Raw genomic sequence first — 18,646 nt, 5'->3', positions numbered from 1 at the left:
CGCATGTAATGACATTTCAATCGGTCAAAATCTGCAGTGGAGATGCTGCAGAAATTGACATGCTATGAGTGATTTTGGGTATGTGCCCATGATCAGGAAATGCTATAGGTTTGACATTGTGTCTTTATACAACGTCAAACCTGAAACAGATAGATGTTAAAGCATAGTGGAAGGTATTTCTAGAAGTCCCTTGTCCACTATGTGTGCATCTGAGGCTGCGGATCACCTGTGGACACTGACATGCGGTGCGTCTTTCAGGACTGCAGCATGTCAAATCCATTTGCGGAGTCGCTAGTCTCCGTAACAGAAATTTGACCATTAGAATGTATTGAGTGCGGTAAATCCGCATTATTCAGTGAACACATGCGGATTTACCTGCGTTCAATAGAACGCCGCATTTTGGACGCAGCAAAAATATGTTGCATCCAAAACGCTGCTACGTCCAGATCATAGAAACATTTCCTAAAATTAAAAAAATGACATGGGCTCCCACGTCATTTTCATAACTAGCAGAGGGAAAGCCAACCACTGGGGGTGGATACTATGAGCCAGGGAAGGGGCAATTAGCCAAAAATGTTCCCTGACTATTAATAACAGCCCACAGCTATTTGCTTAGCGTTTACTGGCTAGATTAGAGGGGGGCCCCAGAAAAAAATTGACATAGGGTCCCCATATAGAATCTAACCAGCAAAGGCTAGCCAGACAGCTGCGGACTGTTATTAATAACCGGAGAAGGGGCCATGGATCCTGCCCCCCTTCCAGGCTAATATTACCAGCTCTCAGTGGCCCCAGAGCTGGCGAATCCATAAGATGCGCCAAATCTGGGGCTTAGCCTCCACTTTTACCACTTGCCCTGGTGCGATGGCAAGTGGATTAATAGGGTTGGAGTTCATGTCAGCCTTGTATTTGCAGCTGACATGAAGCCCAGGTTAGTAATGAGGGCGTCTATAAGAAAGTTCAGCTGAGAGCTCCAGTGACCTGACTTACTGCATCAGTGTTGCGTGGGAAAATTCTCACGCAGCACCGATGCCATAAATGAGGGCACCAGAGCTCGTCAGCTCACCTTCAGATGATGAACTCCAGTGACCTCACTGCAGCAGCCCAGCGCTATACACTGCCGGGAGCAATTGCACTCCCACCAGTGTATAGCGTACTGCCGGGTGATCAAATCGCCATGGGACACTCGTGATGACGGCGGACAGGCAAATATAAGGTGTTTTTATTTTAATATCGACTTATTTTATCTTTTTTTTTACACTGACCACAGACGCCAGCTGAGGAGACTACGTCTCCCCTGAGCCGCACCTGCTCCCGCAATTGTCAGCAAGAGTGGCCGTAGGATGATGGGAGGTGTAGTCTCCCATGTGCAATTCTTTTTGCATTTTTGCTGCATTTTTGACTCATTGACTTGAATCAAGTCAGTCAAAGCAGCAGCAAACATCTGCAGCAAATCCACAAATATTTTTATACCTGCATTTTTGCTGCAGTTTTGACTGACTCAATTGAAGTCAATGGGTGAAAAACGCTGCATAAAGGCACAAAGAATTGACATGCTGCAGATTTAAACACAATGACAATCCTGACAGGAAAATTCCTCATCATGTGCACAGCACTTCAGGATTGTCATTGAATTAGTTGGCACACACATTCCCTAGCGTTTTAGCCCATTTCTGTGTGGAAAAATGCAGCGAAAATGCACTAGAAATGCACCGTGCGAATATAGCCTTAGAGAAATTCCAAAACGACAGATGGTGGGGTGCGTTTTTAGCATACAATGGTTAATACCTAACTAAAGTGGTATGAAAAAATACATTCCACAAACATGCAAAATGTAAATTGATATTCATGTCTAATTGAAGTGCATGGATAGTGAATGGCTAGCTTGTCTGGTCAGCTATGCTACGATTGCTGAAAAAAGGTTTACATTCACCTAGAAAACCTTGTGTCCTGGCATTCGTCTGTATGTTACTTTGACAGATGCCATCTACCTACATATTGTTGCAGACTAAACACCCAACGTTTAAATGCAAAAGTATTTTCTTGTCTTCAATAGTCTATGTCAGCAAGATACTGTAATTAAAAATGATCAAATGTACCAAGATGCAAATTCGCCAAACTGCTTGAATTTTACAGGAGAATTTAATTTGCAGTAAAGTTATTCTGTATGAATTGAACGTTCCTTGTTATGCTCTGGAGTCTCTCCAGACCCAAGAGGTTAATAAATGTATGATGTAGAAAAAAAAGCTATACTTCACCACTTACCTGAGCCAAAATCCCTGCAGCCCACCATCTGGTCCTTGGTACCTCTTCTTTTCCCCGTTTTCAATTACAAATATTCTCTTTGGCTTGTTTACTCCATGCCCTGGCTTCCGGCTCGACTAGGTCTCAAATGTCACAGAACGCTGTGTTGTTGCATTGCACATCACTACATCACAATGTTATGATGCGTGAGTGACAACATGAATCGCAGTGACGTCTGAAATGAAGACAAGCCGGAAGCTTGGTCCTGGAGTGAAAAGTCCAAAATGAATGCATGCAAACAAGGGCAAAGGATGAGACACCAAGGACTGGACAGTGGGCTCCAGGGGTGGCAGGACAGATGAGCAGTGAAACGTGCATTATTTTTTTTAATCGTTCGCCTAGCCCTCACAGTTCAGTGAAATGGTGGCTGTAGCTGGCTATCATTTCGCTGAATTTGTGCAAAGTGAATTGCCAAAAATTCATTTTCTGCAGAATACAATTTTTTTTATAAAATTTAAGAATTCAATTCTATTCAAATAAATGTTCTCATCTCTAAAGAAAATGTATCCTGCCATACTACAAAAAATCTTAGAGCTTGACAAAGTGCAGATAAATTAGACTTCGAGGGCGATTTATTAAGGTGCTCAAGCCAGAAATCTGGCATAAATACCTTAACTCGGCAGTTGCGCAAAAATATTCTGACTTTTGTCATTTACACACCAATACCGGTCAGCTACGCCAATACAGAGAAAGCATGGGTGGGACATGAACATGCAGCCATCATTGATTTCTGATGCGGGTGCACACTGGGTATGAGACGTGCCTGAATCATTAAGGTGTGCAAGCCGCATTATGAATCAGATCAGTGTACTCCAGCAATCGCATCATTAAGACTGGAGTGTGCTTCACCAGTCTTAATGAATAGCCCCCAACGTCTCCAGATTTTATCAGACATTCAGCAACTGCGGGAAGTGTGCTGGAAAAACAAGACCTATCCATGTTAAGATGTAGCCAATGCACCATCTTGATAACTTGTCACAGAATGATATCTCACTTAAAGGGAACCTGTCAGACACCCCACCCCCAAATAATTTATATGACTGCAACACTTTAACAGATAATAAAAAGATCTCTTTATGACCCCAGAGACATGCTTCCGCAGCAAGCCATTCGATTTTGAAGTTGTGTCTGAAGGTGTATTGGGGTGTGATGATGTGACTCACCCCCTGGGCCATGTTGTGTAGCGTTGCGCACGCGGGGAATACCCGGAGCCGGATCCGATAGGGGTAGTAGTCCTTGTGGCGGTGACCCGGTCCGTGCCCAGGGTGTCAAACTAAGTGGCGTTATTGATATGATGGTATTAGTGTCCGACTACGCCACCCGTTGAATGCGGCTATGAAGCCGCCGCTGCAGGGCAGTCCGCTGAGGCCGGTGGTACGGATGTGCAGCGTGGATGGTATAACCCCCAACGGGAGGGGTATGGCCTCAGGGCAGCTGATGAAGCAGGAAAAGATGATAGTGGTAGTGGTGGTGTGACAAGGAAGCTCAGAGACGTGCAATTGCAGTTTTCACAGCTTTACTCACAGTTCTTTATCAGGTCCCTTGTGTACAGCTAGGACCACCCGAGCCGTGCTGCGTCCACCAGGTGCGGGACTCGGCCAACTCCCAGGCAGTTCCAGAGCGTGGTCCTGAGCTCCCCTCTCTTCCTTTCTACTGGCCGTCCCCACCAGGGATCCACCTTTGTCCAGCTCCCTCGGGCCTTCTGGTGGTGAAACCTTTACCGGTTTCCCTGACCCTATATGGTATGCCTTCCTGGTAGATATGGCGAGGGGTCGCGCCAAAACTTGTCCACGACCTCCGGTTCCTGGCTAAGGATAATTGGCCTCCACCAGTTTGGGATCCGGCACCCTGTTCTGCCAACCCTTCACCCGTTATTTCGTGGGATCTTAGGGCTCCCTCTCTCTTGCGTCTCTGGGCCTTTCCTGGTGTTTCTGTTCCTTCTTCCTCTGACTTCTCTCTCTCTCCCTCTCTCAGCTTCAGGCCTCCTACTCCAGGCCTGACTCTGGAGCTGGGCCCAGACTGAGCCACAGCTCCCTGTCAGCCCTCTCTGGCTGAGCTCCTCTCTGAACTGACCACTGATCCAAGATGGTGCCCCCCTTATATACTCCCCTCTGACACCCGAGCCCAGGTGACGAGCAACCAATGGGCTCCTACCTATGCCCAGAGTCCCTCCCCTCTCTGCTCCTACACCACTAGGATGTTCCTCCCCCCTCCCCACTCCAGCCAGGGACAGAAGCTGTCGTACCTGCACATCTATCTGGTGGGAGTACCGTTGGTCTGTCCCCCGGAAATGGGGTGAGTGTAGTGCATGCAGCTATCTGAGCCCAGTTCCACACTCCATCCTTACCCGGGAGTGGAATACCACACCTCTGGTTCGAGGTGCAATACCCCTGTAGCAGCCAAGTCCTCGGGGTGCTACATTCCCCCCTGGTAAATCACAGCACGTCCTCGGGCTGGAAAAGAGCAAAAGCAAATTACAACATACAAAATTTTTAAAGTGCACTCACATATAAGACGTTAACCAACAACTCATCCCTTTATGGGAGGTACTCTTTTCTTCTTTCTCTTAACGTTACAGGTATAAAACATTTCGGAAACATTATCAGACTTTCTTCACATACTTATAAAATACCATTAACTCTTTCAGCATCATATAAAACTTTGTCATATAAAACATTCTTGACCAACACGTTCTTGATCTCTGGCCACCGTGCAACTTGTGACCAGGTAAAGTGCAACAGTCTCTAGTTCTAAAGTAGAAACGCAGTTCTTCTATAAAACCAGTAGGGGGCGCCTTAGGAAGCGCAACTATTTACAGGGTGGCCGCTCTCAGTCCTCGGCCAGTGGGGATAAGGGAGTGGCTGCTCACAGTCCTCAGCCTGGTAATTTAGGAAGGGGCACACAAGTAACAGTTCACACAAACACCAATTTTACGACAGTTCTTGTACCCCGACGGGTAACTATATACAGCCCTTCTTTACCACACTCTAATAATGGTGTCCTCTTCGTGCTCCTTCCTGAGGGTAGTCTTCAGACCCGTCCGGGTCCTCTTGGCTTTCCTCATACTGTATCTCCTCCTCAGTCAGCCGGTGTACGTGAAGGGCGTACGGTCCTTTGGCACACTGATGCCGGGTGAAGGTGACCTCATCACCCGGGTAGAGGTCACGTCCGCGGTGTCCCTCCGGCAGGTGGCTCTCGACATCCCTGTGGGTGACAAAGACGTCGCCGGGGGTTCGGTGATCCCGGATAAAGCCCCAGCCATGCTCCAACTGGAACTTTATTACGGTCCCGTTGGCGCGGGGACCGTGGGCCGCACGGGGGTTTCGTCGGGCCCGGCGTTTCTGCTCCGCGCTTTGGACCTGCAGCTGTTCCTCACGGATCCGCCTCTCTCGCCGTTCTCTCCCAAAGACCTCCAGCTGTTGACGGCAGCACTCCTCCCGCCGGGCTGCGGCCGCCCGGGTCTCCTTGGTGAATCCCATGAGGTCCTCACCGGTGGGATCCCATGCGAATTGGGCGTCTTCCAACGGGAGCGGGACAATTTTGGCGGGTGCCGGGATCAGAGGCTCACACAGGGGCCGTTCCCTCCGGAGTCGGGGGTTGATGTACTCCGGTGGCCACACGAAGGGCAGCCCGTCCGGGCTAGTATGCTGCGCAAAGAGATCTTCGCCCAGGGGCAGCACTGTGGAGGTCGAGGGCGCTGTGGGGGCAGCGGCGCCCGGAGGTACCCGGCCTTGCGTCCAGGCCGGAGGCATCCTCTTTGGGTCCAGGTATGGCACCTTTGGGGAGGAGGGCGCTGTGGGGGCAGCGGCGCCCGGATGCACCAGGCCTTGCGACCAGGCCGGCGGCACAGTGGAGGTAGAGGGCGCTGTGGAGACCGCGGCGCCCGGGAGTACTCGGCCTTGCGACCAGACCGGTGGCACTTCCTGTTTTGCCGCGCTCAGGGTCAAGGGGCATGGCGTAACAGAGGGCCTGACCGCGGCTCCTGCCGCTTGAGGCCTGGTTAGGAGCGGTGGCGGTGTGGCAACGGGCGCGGTGAGTGGGACTTCGGGCTCTGCGACGGGGAGCTGGGGCAGGCTTTCGGCTACTGGGCTCGGGGTGATGACGTCCCCATTACCTGCTTCCATCCCTGCGGCTCCCTCCGTGGCGTCGTCTCTGGCCTTCGTCCCTCCTGCACCATCCTCAGGGGCAGACATGCTCCACGTTGCGGGTGGCGTCCTCTGCTGGCGGGTTCCAGCCTGCTGGGCCATCTCCCTTCTCCATTCGGCCAGTGCTTCTTGCTGTACTCGGGCCATCTTCCGGGCCAAGGCCTCCAGCGCGGTCTGTGCACGCTCCAGATCTCTGGGGAGCTGCGCCAGGATCTCCACCAGGCCTTCTGGGGTGGCGGCCTGCAGCAGGCCCCGGACCACGGGGCCGGTACCGCTTGTCTCTTCCTCCATTCCCGGGTGCGATCTGTCCAGACTCCTCCAGGCTGCACCCATCTTCTCCGTTTTGTTCTCTATCCGCCCCCCTTAGGAGTGGTCCCGGGGCAACTTAGTGACAGTCAGTTTCAGGGGCAGACCCCCCACTTTGATGGACATTTCCATGGTGGTAGTCTCGGCTGGTGGGGGCGGTCTCCGCTTTTGGCGCCCTTCTGGGACCGCACCCACGATGGGAGGTCGTCTCTTGCCACCCTCTGGCACGCCCATATTGGCGTCCGCTCTGCCAGGGCGGGAAATCGTCTCAGATGGCGGGAATCGTCTCCCGATGGCGGGAAACTTCGCAGATGGCGGGCAAAGACTGCAGATGGCGGGCAAACGGCGGGAAACGACCCCAGATGGCGTCCGATGGCGGGAACCCTCTGGAATTGGCGGGAGACTCCTTTTTGCTGTAAATGTGAACTTTTCTTCAGGCACGCAGTACCCGGTGGTTGCGGGCACGTAATCCTGCCGACTACGCCAAAGTTGACTCACCCCCTGGGCCATGTTGTGTAGCGTTGCGCACGCGGGGAATACCCGGAGCCGGATCCGATAGGGGTAGTAGTCCTTGTGGCGGTGACCCGGTCCGTGCCCAGGGTGTCAAACTAAGTGGCGTTATTGATATGATGGTATTAGTGTCCGACTACGCCACCCGTTGAATGCGGCTATGAAGCCGCCGCTGCAGGGCAGTCCGCTGAGGCCGGTGGTACGGATGTGCAGCGTGGATGGTATAACCCCCAACGGGAGGGGTATGGCCTCAGGGCAGCTAATGAAGCAGGAAAAGATGATAGTGGTAGTGGTGGTGTGACAAGGAAGCTCAGAGACGTGCAATTGCAGTTTTCACAGCTTTACTCACAGTTCTTTATCAGGTCCCTTGTGTACAGCTAGGACCACCCGAGCAGTGCTGCGTCCACCAGGTGCGGGACTCGGCCAACTCCCAGGCAGTTCCAGAGCGTGGTCCTGAGCTCCCCTCTCTTCCTTTCTACTGGCCGTCCCCACCAGGGATCCACCTTTGTCCAGCTCCCTCGGGCCTTCTGGTGGTGAAACCTTTCCCGGTTTCCCTGACCCTATATGGTATGCCTTCCTGGTAGATATGGCGAGGGGTCACGCCAAAACTTGTCCACGACCTCCGGTTCCTGGCTAAGGATAATTGGCCTCCACCAGTTTGGGATCCGGCACCCTGTTCTGCCAACCCTTCACCCGTTATTTCGTGGGATCTTAGGGCTCCCTCTCTCTTGCGTCTCTGGGCCTTTCCTGGTGTTTCTGTTCCTTCTTCCTCTGACTTCTCTCTCTCTCCCTCTCTCAGCTTCAGGCCTCCTACTCCAGGCCTGACTCTGGAGCTGGGCCCAGACTGAGCCACAGCTCCCTGTCAGCCCTCTCTGGCTGAGCTCCTCTCTGAACTGACCACTGATCCAAGATGGTGCCCCCCTTATATACTCCCCTCTGACACCCGAGCCCAGGTGACGAGCAACCAATGGGCTCCTACCTATGCCCAGAGTCCCTCCCCTCTCTGCTCCTACACCACTAGGATGTTCCTCCCCCCTCCCCACTCCAGTCAAGGACAGAAGCTGTCGTACCTGCACATCTATCTGGTGGGAGTACCGTTGGTCTGTCCCCCGGAAATGGGGTGAGTGTAGTGCATGCAGCTATCTGAGCCCAGTTCCACACTCCATCCTTACCCGGGAGTGGAATACCACACCTCTGGTTCGAGGTGCAATACCCCTGTAGCAGCCAAGTCCTCGGGGTGCTACAGATGCACTTTTAGCTTCTCAGCCTAAAGCTATATTCCAGAATCAGTTGCACCCTCCCCTGCCTAATTGACAAGTTGTTTTCTCTGGTACTTGTCCACTGACCTGTCAATCAGCCAAGGAAGAGTGCTGCTAGCTAGAAAATACAGAGGTTCAGGTTGAGACACTAGAGCTGTACTCGTCACTCCTAAATGTACTTCAAGGCACAACTTCAGAACTTGATTTCTTGCTGGTGGAGAATCACATTGGGATCATAAAGGGCTCCACTAGTTTATTTTTTAAAGAATCACACAATCATATTAATGATTTTGCGGTAAAAGTTTGTTACAGGTTCCTTTAAAGAGGATTAAGGTAATTCACCATTGCACAAACCATTGACTGATGTCATATTAGGTATCAAACTATACTATATTTGTGCCATGATATCCCAATGTTGTGTTATCTGTCTTAAAGGGAATCTGTCAGTGTGTTTTTGCTATGTATTATGAGAGGACCATAATTTGGGGTCAGAAACCCTCATTCCAGTGATGTCTCATGTACTGAGCTATGTTTTGCAGTTGCAATAAAATCACTGTTTTATCAGCAGGAGATTATCACTTTAGGACTCGGTGTCTTGTGCTCCCTGTTCCAAACATGCCCGCACCACTGATTATCAACTTTCTGTCAATATACAGTGTACACAGAAAGCTGACAATCAGTGATGTGCATGGGTTATACAGGGCTATGCTACGTTTGCAGAAGAGAAACTTGTGATACATTGCTGGAATCAGAGTCTCTGTCTCTACATCATGCTACTGTCAGATTATATAGCAAAACCTGCTGACAGATTCCCTTCAAGGTAAACTTTATTACATCTGTAGTCCCCACCTCTCAGCTTACAGGACTTAAAGGGAATTTGTCAGCAGGTTTATGCTTCACAGTCTGAGATCTGCATAAAATAGCAACTAGAACCCCTTTCATAGCAGGATAGCTATTTGTGATGGCCATTCTTACTAAATCACTATAAAAAATGAATATTACATATGATCATAGCAAAGTACAGAGCACAACATTGTGGGTTATAGATGATTTAGTGACAAAATGTATAATTGGTGGAGAAATGTTGAACTTGATGGAACTCGGTCTTTTTTTCAACTTTTGCAACTGTGCAAAAAGTAGTGAGCATGATGAGGTTTATTAAATAGTAATGAAATATAAACACATTTCTTATAGCACTACTATCACTGACCTCTACTAGGAATGACACCACTAGACATACAACCAGTAAAACAAGCATGTGTATTCTCCAACTGATGGGAGTGCAGACGAGCTAGAAAAAAGAACAGTCACATAAATAACAGTTAGTGTTGAGCCACCCCCGAAGTGTTCGGGTTCGGTTCGGTTCGTCGAACACCGGCATGTTCGTCGAACGGTTCGTCAAACACCGTCGAACACCGTCGAACAACATTGAAACCAATGGCAGGCAAACAAAAACACATAGAAACACATAGAAAACACATAGAAAACACCTTGAAAGGTGGAGCAGTAAAAGGAGGAGGAGACACAGTTCAATTCACAATTCACAATTAAGCAGCGGCATACACCGGTACCCAACAATTTAGAACAGAAAGAATAGAGCATCACACATAGATTAGATAGATAGAAACATGTCAGTCACATATATAATAAGTATAGTGACAGTGTTGGTTACTGTACTGGTCATTTAGTGTTAAAATAAAGGATTTATTAAAAAAAAATAATAGTGTTTTCATGCACCGTCTCTTTAAAAAAGCCGGCCTGCAATTCATCATCGGTACCCGACAATTTAGAACAGAAAGAATAGAGCATCACACATAGATTAGATAGATAAAAACATGTCAGTCACATACATAATAACTACAGTGACAGTGTTGGTTACTGTACTTGTCATTTAGTGTTAAAATAAAGGATTTATTAAAAAAAAAATTGGCGTGGGGTTCCCGGTAATTTTAGTCTCTAGCGGAGGTTAAGCAGACAGCTGGGGCAGATGTTTGAAGCCTGGGAAGGGGGTAATACCCACGGAGCTTCCCAGGCTACTGATATCAGCCCCCACCTGAATACCTAGCCTTTGCTAGCTATTAAAATGGGGGACCCCAAAAAAAATGACGTTGGGTCCCCCCTATTTTAATAGCTAGCAAAGGCTAGGCAGACAGCTGGGGGCTGATATTAATAGCCCAGGAAGGGTGCCATGAATTTTGGCCCCCTCCCAGGCTAGAAACACCAGCCATCAGCAGCCCATAAAAGGTGCATCCATAGGATGTGCCAATTCTGGCACTTAGCCTCGCTCTTCCCACTGCCCTGTAGCGGTGGCATTGGGGTAATAGGGTTGGGGTTGATGTCAGCTTATAATGCCAGCTGACATCAAGCCCAGGTTAGTAATGGAGAGGCGTCTATAAGACACCCCCATTACTAACCCCATAGTCAAAGTTAATAAAACACAACCCAGAATAAAGTCCTTTAATTTAAATAAAGACACATTCCTTTAATGTTCTAAATTAAACCCTACTTACCATATCGCCCATTCCAGCTGAAGCCATTGTCTTCTGTTCCCAGGACGGCTTCAGCTCTGCTACATTGACATGACAGGTTGGAGCGCCCGATACGGTAAGTAGGGTTTAATTTAGATCATTAAAGGAATGTGTCTTTATTTCAATTAAAGGACTTTATTCTGGGTGTTTGTGTTTTTTTTAACTTTGACTATGGGGTTAGTAATGGGGGTGTCTTATAGACGCCTCTCCATTACTAACCTGGGCTTGATGTCAGCTGGCATTATAAGCTGACATCAACCCCAACCCTATTACCCCACTGCCACCACTACAGGGCAGTGGGAAGAACGAGGCTTAGTGCCAGAATTGGCACATCCTATGGATGCGCCATTTTTGGGGTGGCTGACGGCTGGTGTTTCTAGCCTGGGAGGGGGCCAATATTCATGGCACCCTTCCTGGGCTATTAATATCAGCCTCCAGCTGTCTGCCTAGCCTTTCCTAGCTATTAAAATAGGGGGGACCAGACGTCATTTTTTTTTTGGTTCCCCCATTTTAATAGCTAGTAAAGGCTAGGTATTTAGCTGGGGGCTGATATTAGTAGCCTGGGAAGCTCTGTGGGTATTACCCCCTTCCCAGGCTTCAAACATCTGCCCCAGCCGTCTGCTTAACCTCCGCTTGAGACTAAAATTTCGGGGAACCCCACACCAATTTTTTTTTAATAAATCCTTTATTTTAACACTACATGACATGTACAGTAACCAACACTGTCACTCTACTTATTATATATGTGACTGACATGTTTCTATCTATCTAATCTATGTGTGATGCTCTATTCTTTCTGTTCTAAATTGTCGGTACCGGTGTATGCCGCTGGTGAATTGCCGGCTTTTAATGTTCCACTGTGAGCACTGTTCCCATTGATTTGGGCAACCACTGTAATGCCACAACCACAATGGCTGTGGCATTGCAGTGAGTGGCAGACAATCCCTGCATGATTGGTGCTCTAAATAGTGCCAGACATGCAGGACGGGGACCCGAGCTCCCGCCCGAGCATCTCGAGTACTGAGATGCTCGGGCGAGTACCGAGCAGTGGCGAGCATGATCGCTCATCACTATTGATTAACAGTATTACTGTGAAAAAATCCAGTTATGCTTTTGGTGCCCGAAAAGTTATCGAACATAACCTCAAACAGCCGAATTTTTTGCAAATCTTTCGAACGGCTCGAACACCGCCCAAAACAGCTCGAATTTGAGATTGGCGAACAGTTCGAGTCAAACACCGCTCATCTCTAATAACAGTATATTAGACCATATAGTGTCATTAGGTTTGAAGACTGGCACAATCCATTCAGTAATAAAAAGAACTTACTTCCAAATCAAGATATATGCTTGGAAAGTCAGCAAATATGAAGAATATGTTGAAGGCAGTTTCTAATATTAATACGACCACAAACAAATCTGCAACATAAAACACTTCTTTATAACAATGATGACATGTCCAGTGCATCTGTTGTAGAATATTGGTCTTAAACATTGTTCAAAGATTATATCATCAGATAACATCAATGTACATTATAAGGAAAGTTCAATTCAGAGACATGTTCCATAAGGCAGAATTCAGAAGTTTGGGAAACACGAAAATACAGACTGTCCCTGGGTTTCCCAATCTGAACTCAACAGCTTCATAAGCATATGTAAGGAGGTTGAATTAAGGTCAGGAATCCAAACAAAAGAATGGCATCACTTCTCATTTGATTCCAATGATTCAGTGTTGCCTTTTCATCACCTTAAAGCAAAGCAACTTGTCCACCAAGCAGGTAACGGCAAACATAGTCAAGATGAAAGCTCTTTCTAAAAGTGCTAGAGTGCCTTTTTCAACTTCAGCATGTTTCACAAATGTCTGAATTTGATATTCACCTGTTTTTTTACCAAGGTGTTCTGAATGAAAATGCAGTACATTATCCCAACAGTAAGAATTAAGAGCTTTGCTGTTTATTCCTACAGTTTTTCGGCACATTATGTTTCTAACCCCATTAATGTGTAGGGACTATACACTAATTTTTTTGTCTGTAATAATGCTTTTCATTGATTAAAACAGTCTTTTTAGCATGGTATGAAAATGAATGAAATTTGCCTTAAACCTTTCAGCACCAGACCACTTTCTTTTTTGTGCTACAGTTTTCTACTCCCCTTCTTGTACGATATAGTTTTAAATGACAATTATTTTACCAGATAATGTACTGAATGCAAAAATAAATTCAAAAGGGGTGAACTGGTATAGAAAACAATTCTTCCATTTTTATTTTGTATTTCATTTTTACAGCCTTCACTGTGTGGCAATACAGGTCAATAAGATTTTGAAGATACCAAAGTTCTATAGGTTTTTCATAGAGATGAGCGTCCAGAATCTGCCTCTAGCAGCAGCAATTGGAGCTAGCTCCAACCAATGCTGTTAACCTCTTAAAGGGATCCTGTCATGTAAAGAAATGCTATTAACCTGCCGATATGGGGTTCATCTGCAGGTTAATAGCATTCTGAAGGTGCCCAGAGCTTGCACTGACAGCCTCACTGCTGAGAGCACAAGACCTTTATTCCTACTGGCAGCCTCAGGCTTTTAGGCATAGAGCTGCAGACGGCGTGGCTTCAGACACCACTCAGTGCATAGTGTGCGGCAGATGAAACCATGCCCTGGCAATGACTGACAGATGGCTCAGTATTAGGCCTCATGCAGATGGCTATATTTTAGGTCTGAGTGCTTTCCGACCAAACATCAGATCGCACTTAGACCTATGTTATTCTATGAAGCAGTGAACATGTTTGATTTTTAGATCTCAATCGGCCATGCAAGTCAAAGTCTGTGGAAAAAATTGGACCGCAAATATATATTTTCCATCTTCTCCTCATCCTAGAAAATTGGATCACACTCTGATCATACTCTGGTCAAACTCTGATCAGAGTTTCATCAGAGTGCCAATTTTCTTTGATGAGAGAAAATACAGTCATGTAACCCATGCCTCAAAGCCAGCAGTCAGTGTTGACTGCACAGTTACAGCTGCCGCTCACTGTGCACTGAGCGGTGACTGAAGCCACACTAGCCCACCCATATGACTGAAAGTCCAAGGCTGTTTGGAGGAATGAAGCACTGCAATACACACTCCCAGCCAATCAGAGGCAGATTTTGATGTTGGTGTCCCAGTCATGAGCGGGGCATGGCAGTGACATCATGCACTGCCCATGTCGCCACAATGAAGTTAGCTACAAAAGAGGACAATGCCCGTCGTGGGAGCAGAGGAAGGTAAGAATCTTTGTTTTATGTTTTTGGAAACAGAACAGACATTATACCAGTAAGGGGCCCAGGATGGCGGTTATTATACCAGAATGTGGGTCATTATACCAGGAAGGGGCCAAGGATGGGGTTCATATACAAGGAAGGGGCCAAGGATGGGGTCATTATAGCAGTATGGGATCCTGGGTGGGGATCATTATGCCAGGAAGGGGTCCAGGATGGTGGACATTATTATAGGATGGGGGACAGTATACCAAAAAGATACTCTAGATGGGAGTTATTATACCCGAATGGGGGCCAGGATGGGGTTTATTATACCAGGAAGGGGCCTAGAATTTCAGACATTATTTTAAGATTGGGGATAGTATACCAGGAAGTATCCCATGATGGGGAACAATATACTAAGATTGGGGACATTGTTACAGGAAGGGGCAAGGATGAGGGATATTATTATAGTCAGGGTACATTAAAGCAGGAAGGGGCACATAGGGGGGGCTTTATATCAGGAAGGGGGACATTATACCAGGAAGGGACCCAGAAAGTCAGGGCATTAAAACAGCAATTTTATAAAAGGAAGGAGTCTAGGATGAGAGACATTATTACAAGATAGGGACCGGGACAGGTGAAATTATTACAGATAGATGCTAGGACGGAGGACATTATTACAGAAAAGGGCCAAGGATGGGGGGCATAATTAAAGGAAGATGTTATAAATATAATTGTAATAATCAACCAAGTTCTCATATTAACATTGCAGAGTGGATTAAATGGAGCAAAAAGCTGGTTATTAACCTTTATATGACTATAGTGATGCCACTGTGTGCTCTCTTCTGTTTCAGTGATTAAGGGATTTTTACTCACTAAAAATGAATTTTACACAAAAGTATCTGACATTATCCAAATTTTAGTGTCCAGCAAAGTATAGTTATTCTTTTACTGAAATTTCTAGAGCTAGAAATGTACAGCCTGCTAGATCTTCAAGAGCAGGAAGAAATGTGTGAAAAATGTACTCACAGTTGGTATACAGTGGTTTTCGGAAAGGTCTTCCTTTGGAGAAGATGTAAGCGAAGATCACCAGGTGCACAGATGTTATCAGCCATAATGTTGTACCTTCAAAACTTTCATAGTTAACTTTAGTCCTTTCATGAATTAACACATAGGTAAGATTCCGGTTTAAGCTTTCATTTCCTGGATGACAGGCACTTGGAGAAACAGAATTTTAATAGGATTGTTAAAAATTCATACAGTTTTCGATTTATTTTTGGTGCAGATACATTTATTTAACAAAAATAGAATAGAGGAAAGACAAAGGCCCCGAATCATGAGACCAAACTGCTTTGAAAATTAGCAACATTTTTGTGCAACTCGGAGTTGCACAAACATTTTGCGACTTTTGCCATTTTCATGCCAGTTCCTTGCAGCTCTGCCAAAATGAGAGGGCGGTGGGGGCGTGAAACCACAGCTTGTCTAATTCATGATGACTTGTGGCATTCCTTACACCAGAAATGTTACCCCAGTCAGAGGCAATGAAAAGGAGATAAGTTATCTCAAGGTTTTTCTCTATTATATGCAGCACTTTATCATGAGCTAGCTCCCTCCGAATCGAAGGAAATTATTACCACTTACTCTCTGGGATATAGTGACAAAGTCATGTCCAGTTGTCTGGACTAGGGATGAGCGAACCCAAATTGTAAAGTTGGGGGTTCGTACCAGATACATACACTGTGTTCCAAATTATTATGCAAATAATATTTTCTCAGATTTTCTCAAATTACCTATATGAATTGCAGTCATTATAAATTTCCAGTCAAATAACAGAGTACAATTGAAAGGTTTTTGTACAAACTGCCTATGATAACAGTATATTTAAAAAAAAATAAAACACTCAAACTGCACTCAAAATGTATGTTCCAAATTATTTTGCACAGCAGAGTTTTCAACCTTTTCATTTTAATAAAGAACAAAAAAATAGTCATTTTTGAAATTATAAGCATTAGCAGGTTATTACAAACTAAAATCAAACAGTTTTCAACTCAAAACTTTATTCTAGGTGATGTAACATTTGCACATAGGACCCCTTGTTCGAAAGGAGCTTCTGAACTCTCTCATTCATTGAATTTGTCAGGTTTTGGATGGTTTCTGCTTCAATTGTTTTGCATGAGGACAGAATACCCTCCAAGAGCTGTTGCTTAGATGTGAACTGCCTCCCGTCATCATAGACACTCCTTTTGATGATGCTCCAGAGGTTCTCAATGGGGTTGAGGTCAGGGGAGCATGGGGGACACACCATAAGTTTGTCCCCTTTTATGCCCACAGCAGCCAGAGATGCAGATGTGTTATGTGCAGCATGAGACGGGGCATTATCATGCATGAAAATGATCTTGCTGCGGAATGCACGGTTCTTCTTCTTGAACCATGGCAGGAAGTACTGTTTGAGAAACTCAACATACATTATGGAGTTCATCTTTACCCCTTCAGGGATCCTAAAAGGGCCGACAATCTCTCTCCCCGTGATTCCAGCCCAAAACATTACTCCACCTCCTCCTTGTTAGCGCCGTAGCCGTGTTTGCATGGGGTGTCCATCAACCAGCCATCCTCCACTCCATCCATCTGGACCATAGAGATCATTTCATGCATGATAATGCCCCGTCTCAGGCTGCACATAACACATCTGCATCTCTGGCTGCTGTGGGCATAAAAGGGGACAAACTTATGGTGTGGCCCCCATGCTCCCCTGACCTCAACCCCATTGAGAACCTCTGGAGCATCATCAAAAGGAGTGTCTATGATGGCGGGAGGCAGTTCACATCTAAGCAACAGCTCTGGGAGGGTATTCTGTCCTCATGCAAAACAATTGAAGCAGAAACCATCCAAAACCTGACAAATTCAATGAATGAGAGAGTTCAGAAGCTCCTTTCGAACAAGGGGTCCTATGTGCAAATGTTACATCAGCTAGAATAAAGTTTTGAGTTGAAAACTGTTTGATTTCAGTTTGTAATAACCTGCTAATGCTTATAATTTCAAAAATGACCATTTTTTTGTTCTTTATTAAAATGAAATGGTTGAAAACTCTGCTGTGCATAATAATTTGGAACATGCATTTTGAGTGCAGTTTGAGTGTTTTATTTTTTAAAAAATATACTGTTATCATAGGCAGTTTGTACAAAAACCTTTCAATTGTACTCTAATAGTTATTTGACTGGAAAATTACAATGACTGCAATTCATATAGGTAATTTGGGAAAATCTGAGAAAATATTATTTGCATAATAATTTGGGACACAGTGTAGTGTCTGGTACTGAACTACGAACACAGACTTTTTACCAGAAGTCCGGTTTACTGGTCGAGTTCAGTGCCGAATAAAGTTTGTTGAAAGGCTGCAGCACAGCTAATCAACAAGCTTTTAGGCTGTGGGCACTTCCAGGGTCATCACAGCCATGTCAAGTATTATAAATGCATAAATGCCGGTTCCGCCACCATTCTGCTCTGATTAGCGTAGGGACAGGAAGCAGCTGGAGTGAGGGACAGTATTAGATTCTGTGTGTGTGTGCACTCTGCAAAAAAGTCTCTGTATGTAAACTCTGCACTCGTGTCTGTGGGGGTACTGTGCTAAAAAGCCTCTGTGTACCCTGCACCTGTGTCTGCGGGAGTAGTTTGCCCAAAAAAAATTTTGGCAGTAGTTTGCCAAACAAATTTTTCTGCTCTGCTTCCATGCCTGTGGTAGTACAGTGTATGAAAACAAATTTTCCTACTCTGCACCTGTGTCTGTGGGAGTAGTGTCCCTAAAAACTAATTTTTCTACTCTGCACCCATGTCTGAGGGAGTAGTGTGCGTAAAAACATATTTTTATACTCTGCACAAATGTCTGTGGCAGTATTGTGCCTAAAAACATAGTTTTCTACTTTACACCAGTGTCTGTGAGAGTAGTGTTCCTAAAAACAAATTTTTCTACTCTGCACCCTTGTCTGTGGGAGTAGTATGGCTAAAAACATTTTTTTATACTCTGCACCAGTGCCTGTGGGACTACTGTTAGTAAAAACAATTTTTTGTAATCTGCACCGTATCTGTGGGAGTACTGTGCGGTAAAACATTTTTTTCTACTCTGCACCCATGTCTGTGGGAGTACTCTGCATAAAAACACATTTTTCTACAATGCACCCATATCTGTGGGAGTACTGTGTGTAAAAACAAATTTATCTACTCTGCACCTGTGTCTGTTGGAGTGCTGTGCGTAAAAACAAATTTTTCTACTTTTCATCCATGTCTGTTGGAGAATGGTGCATAAAAATAAATTTTTCTACTTTGCACCTGGGTCTGTGGGAGTACTGGTTCTAAAAACCACTTCAAAAAATG

General features: G+C 46.0%; 1 protein-coding gene across 1 annotated transcript in view; it reads right to left on the bottom strand.

The window, feature by feature from the left end:
* The window catches only part of LOC141259319 (probable cation-transporting ATPase 13A4), a 279,585-nt gene that overhangs the window by 2,236 nt on the left and 258,703 nt on the right, over nucleotides 1-18,646 (bottom strand). The window contains exons 27-29 of the mRNA XM_073675074.1: nucleotides 15,308-15,495; nucleotides 12,377-12,465; nucleotides 9,732-9,812 (exon numbers count right to left, since the gene is read on the bottom strand). Of these exons, the coding sequence (XP_073531175.1) occupies nucleotides 9,732-9,812; nucleotides 12,377-12,465; nucleotides 15,308-15,495 (358 nt within the window). The remainder of the gene's footprint in view (nucleotides 1-9,731; nucleotides 9,813-12,376; nucleotides 12,466-15,307; nucleotides 15,496-18,646) is intronic.

The sequence above is a fragment of the Phyllobates terribilis genome, unplaced genomic scaffold (assembly GCF_046119375.1).
Source record: "Phyllobates terribilis strain yellow unplaced genomic scaffold, ASM4611937v1 Scaffold_3__8_contigs__length_932513732, whole genome shotgun sequence".
Lineage (NCBI taxonomy): Eukaryota > Metazoa > Chordata > Amphibia > Anura > Dendrobatidae > Phyllobates > Phyllobates terribilis.
Note: the sequence above shows the minus strand (reverse complement) of the source record. Positions and strands in the feature narration are given on the sequence as shown.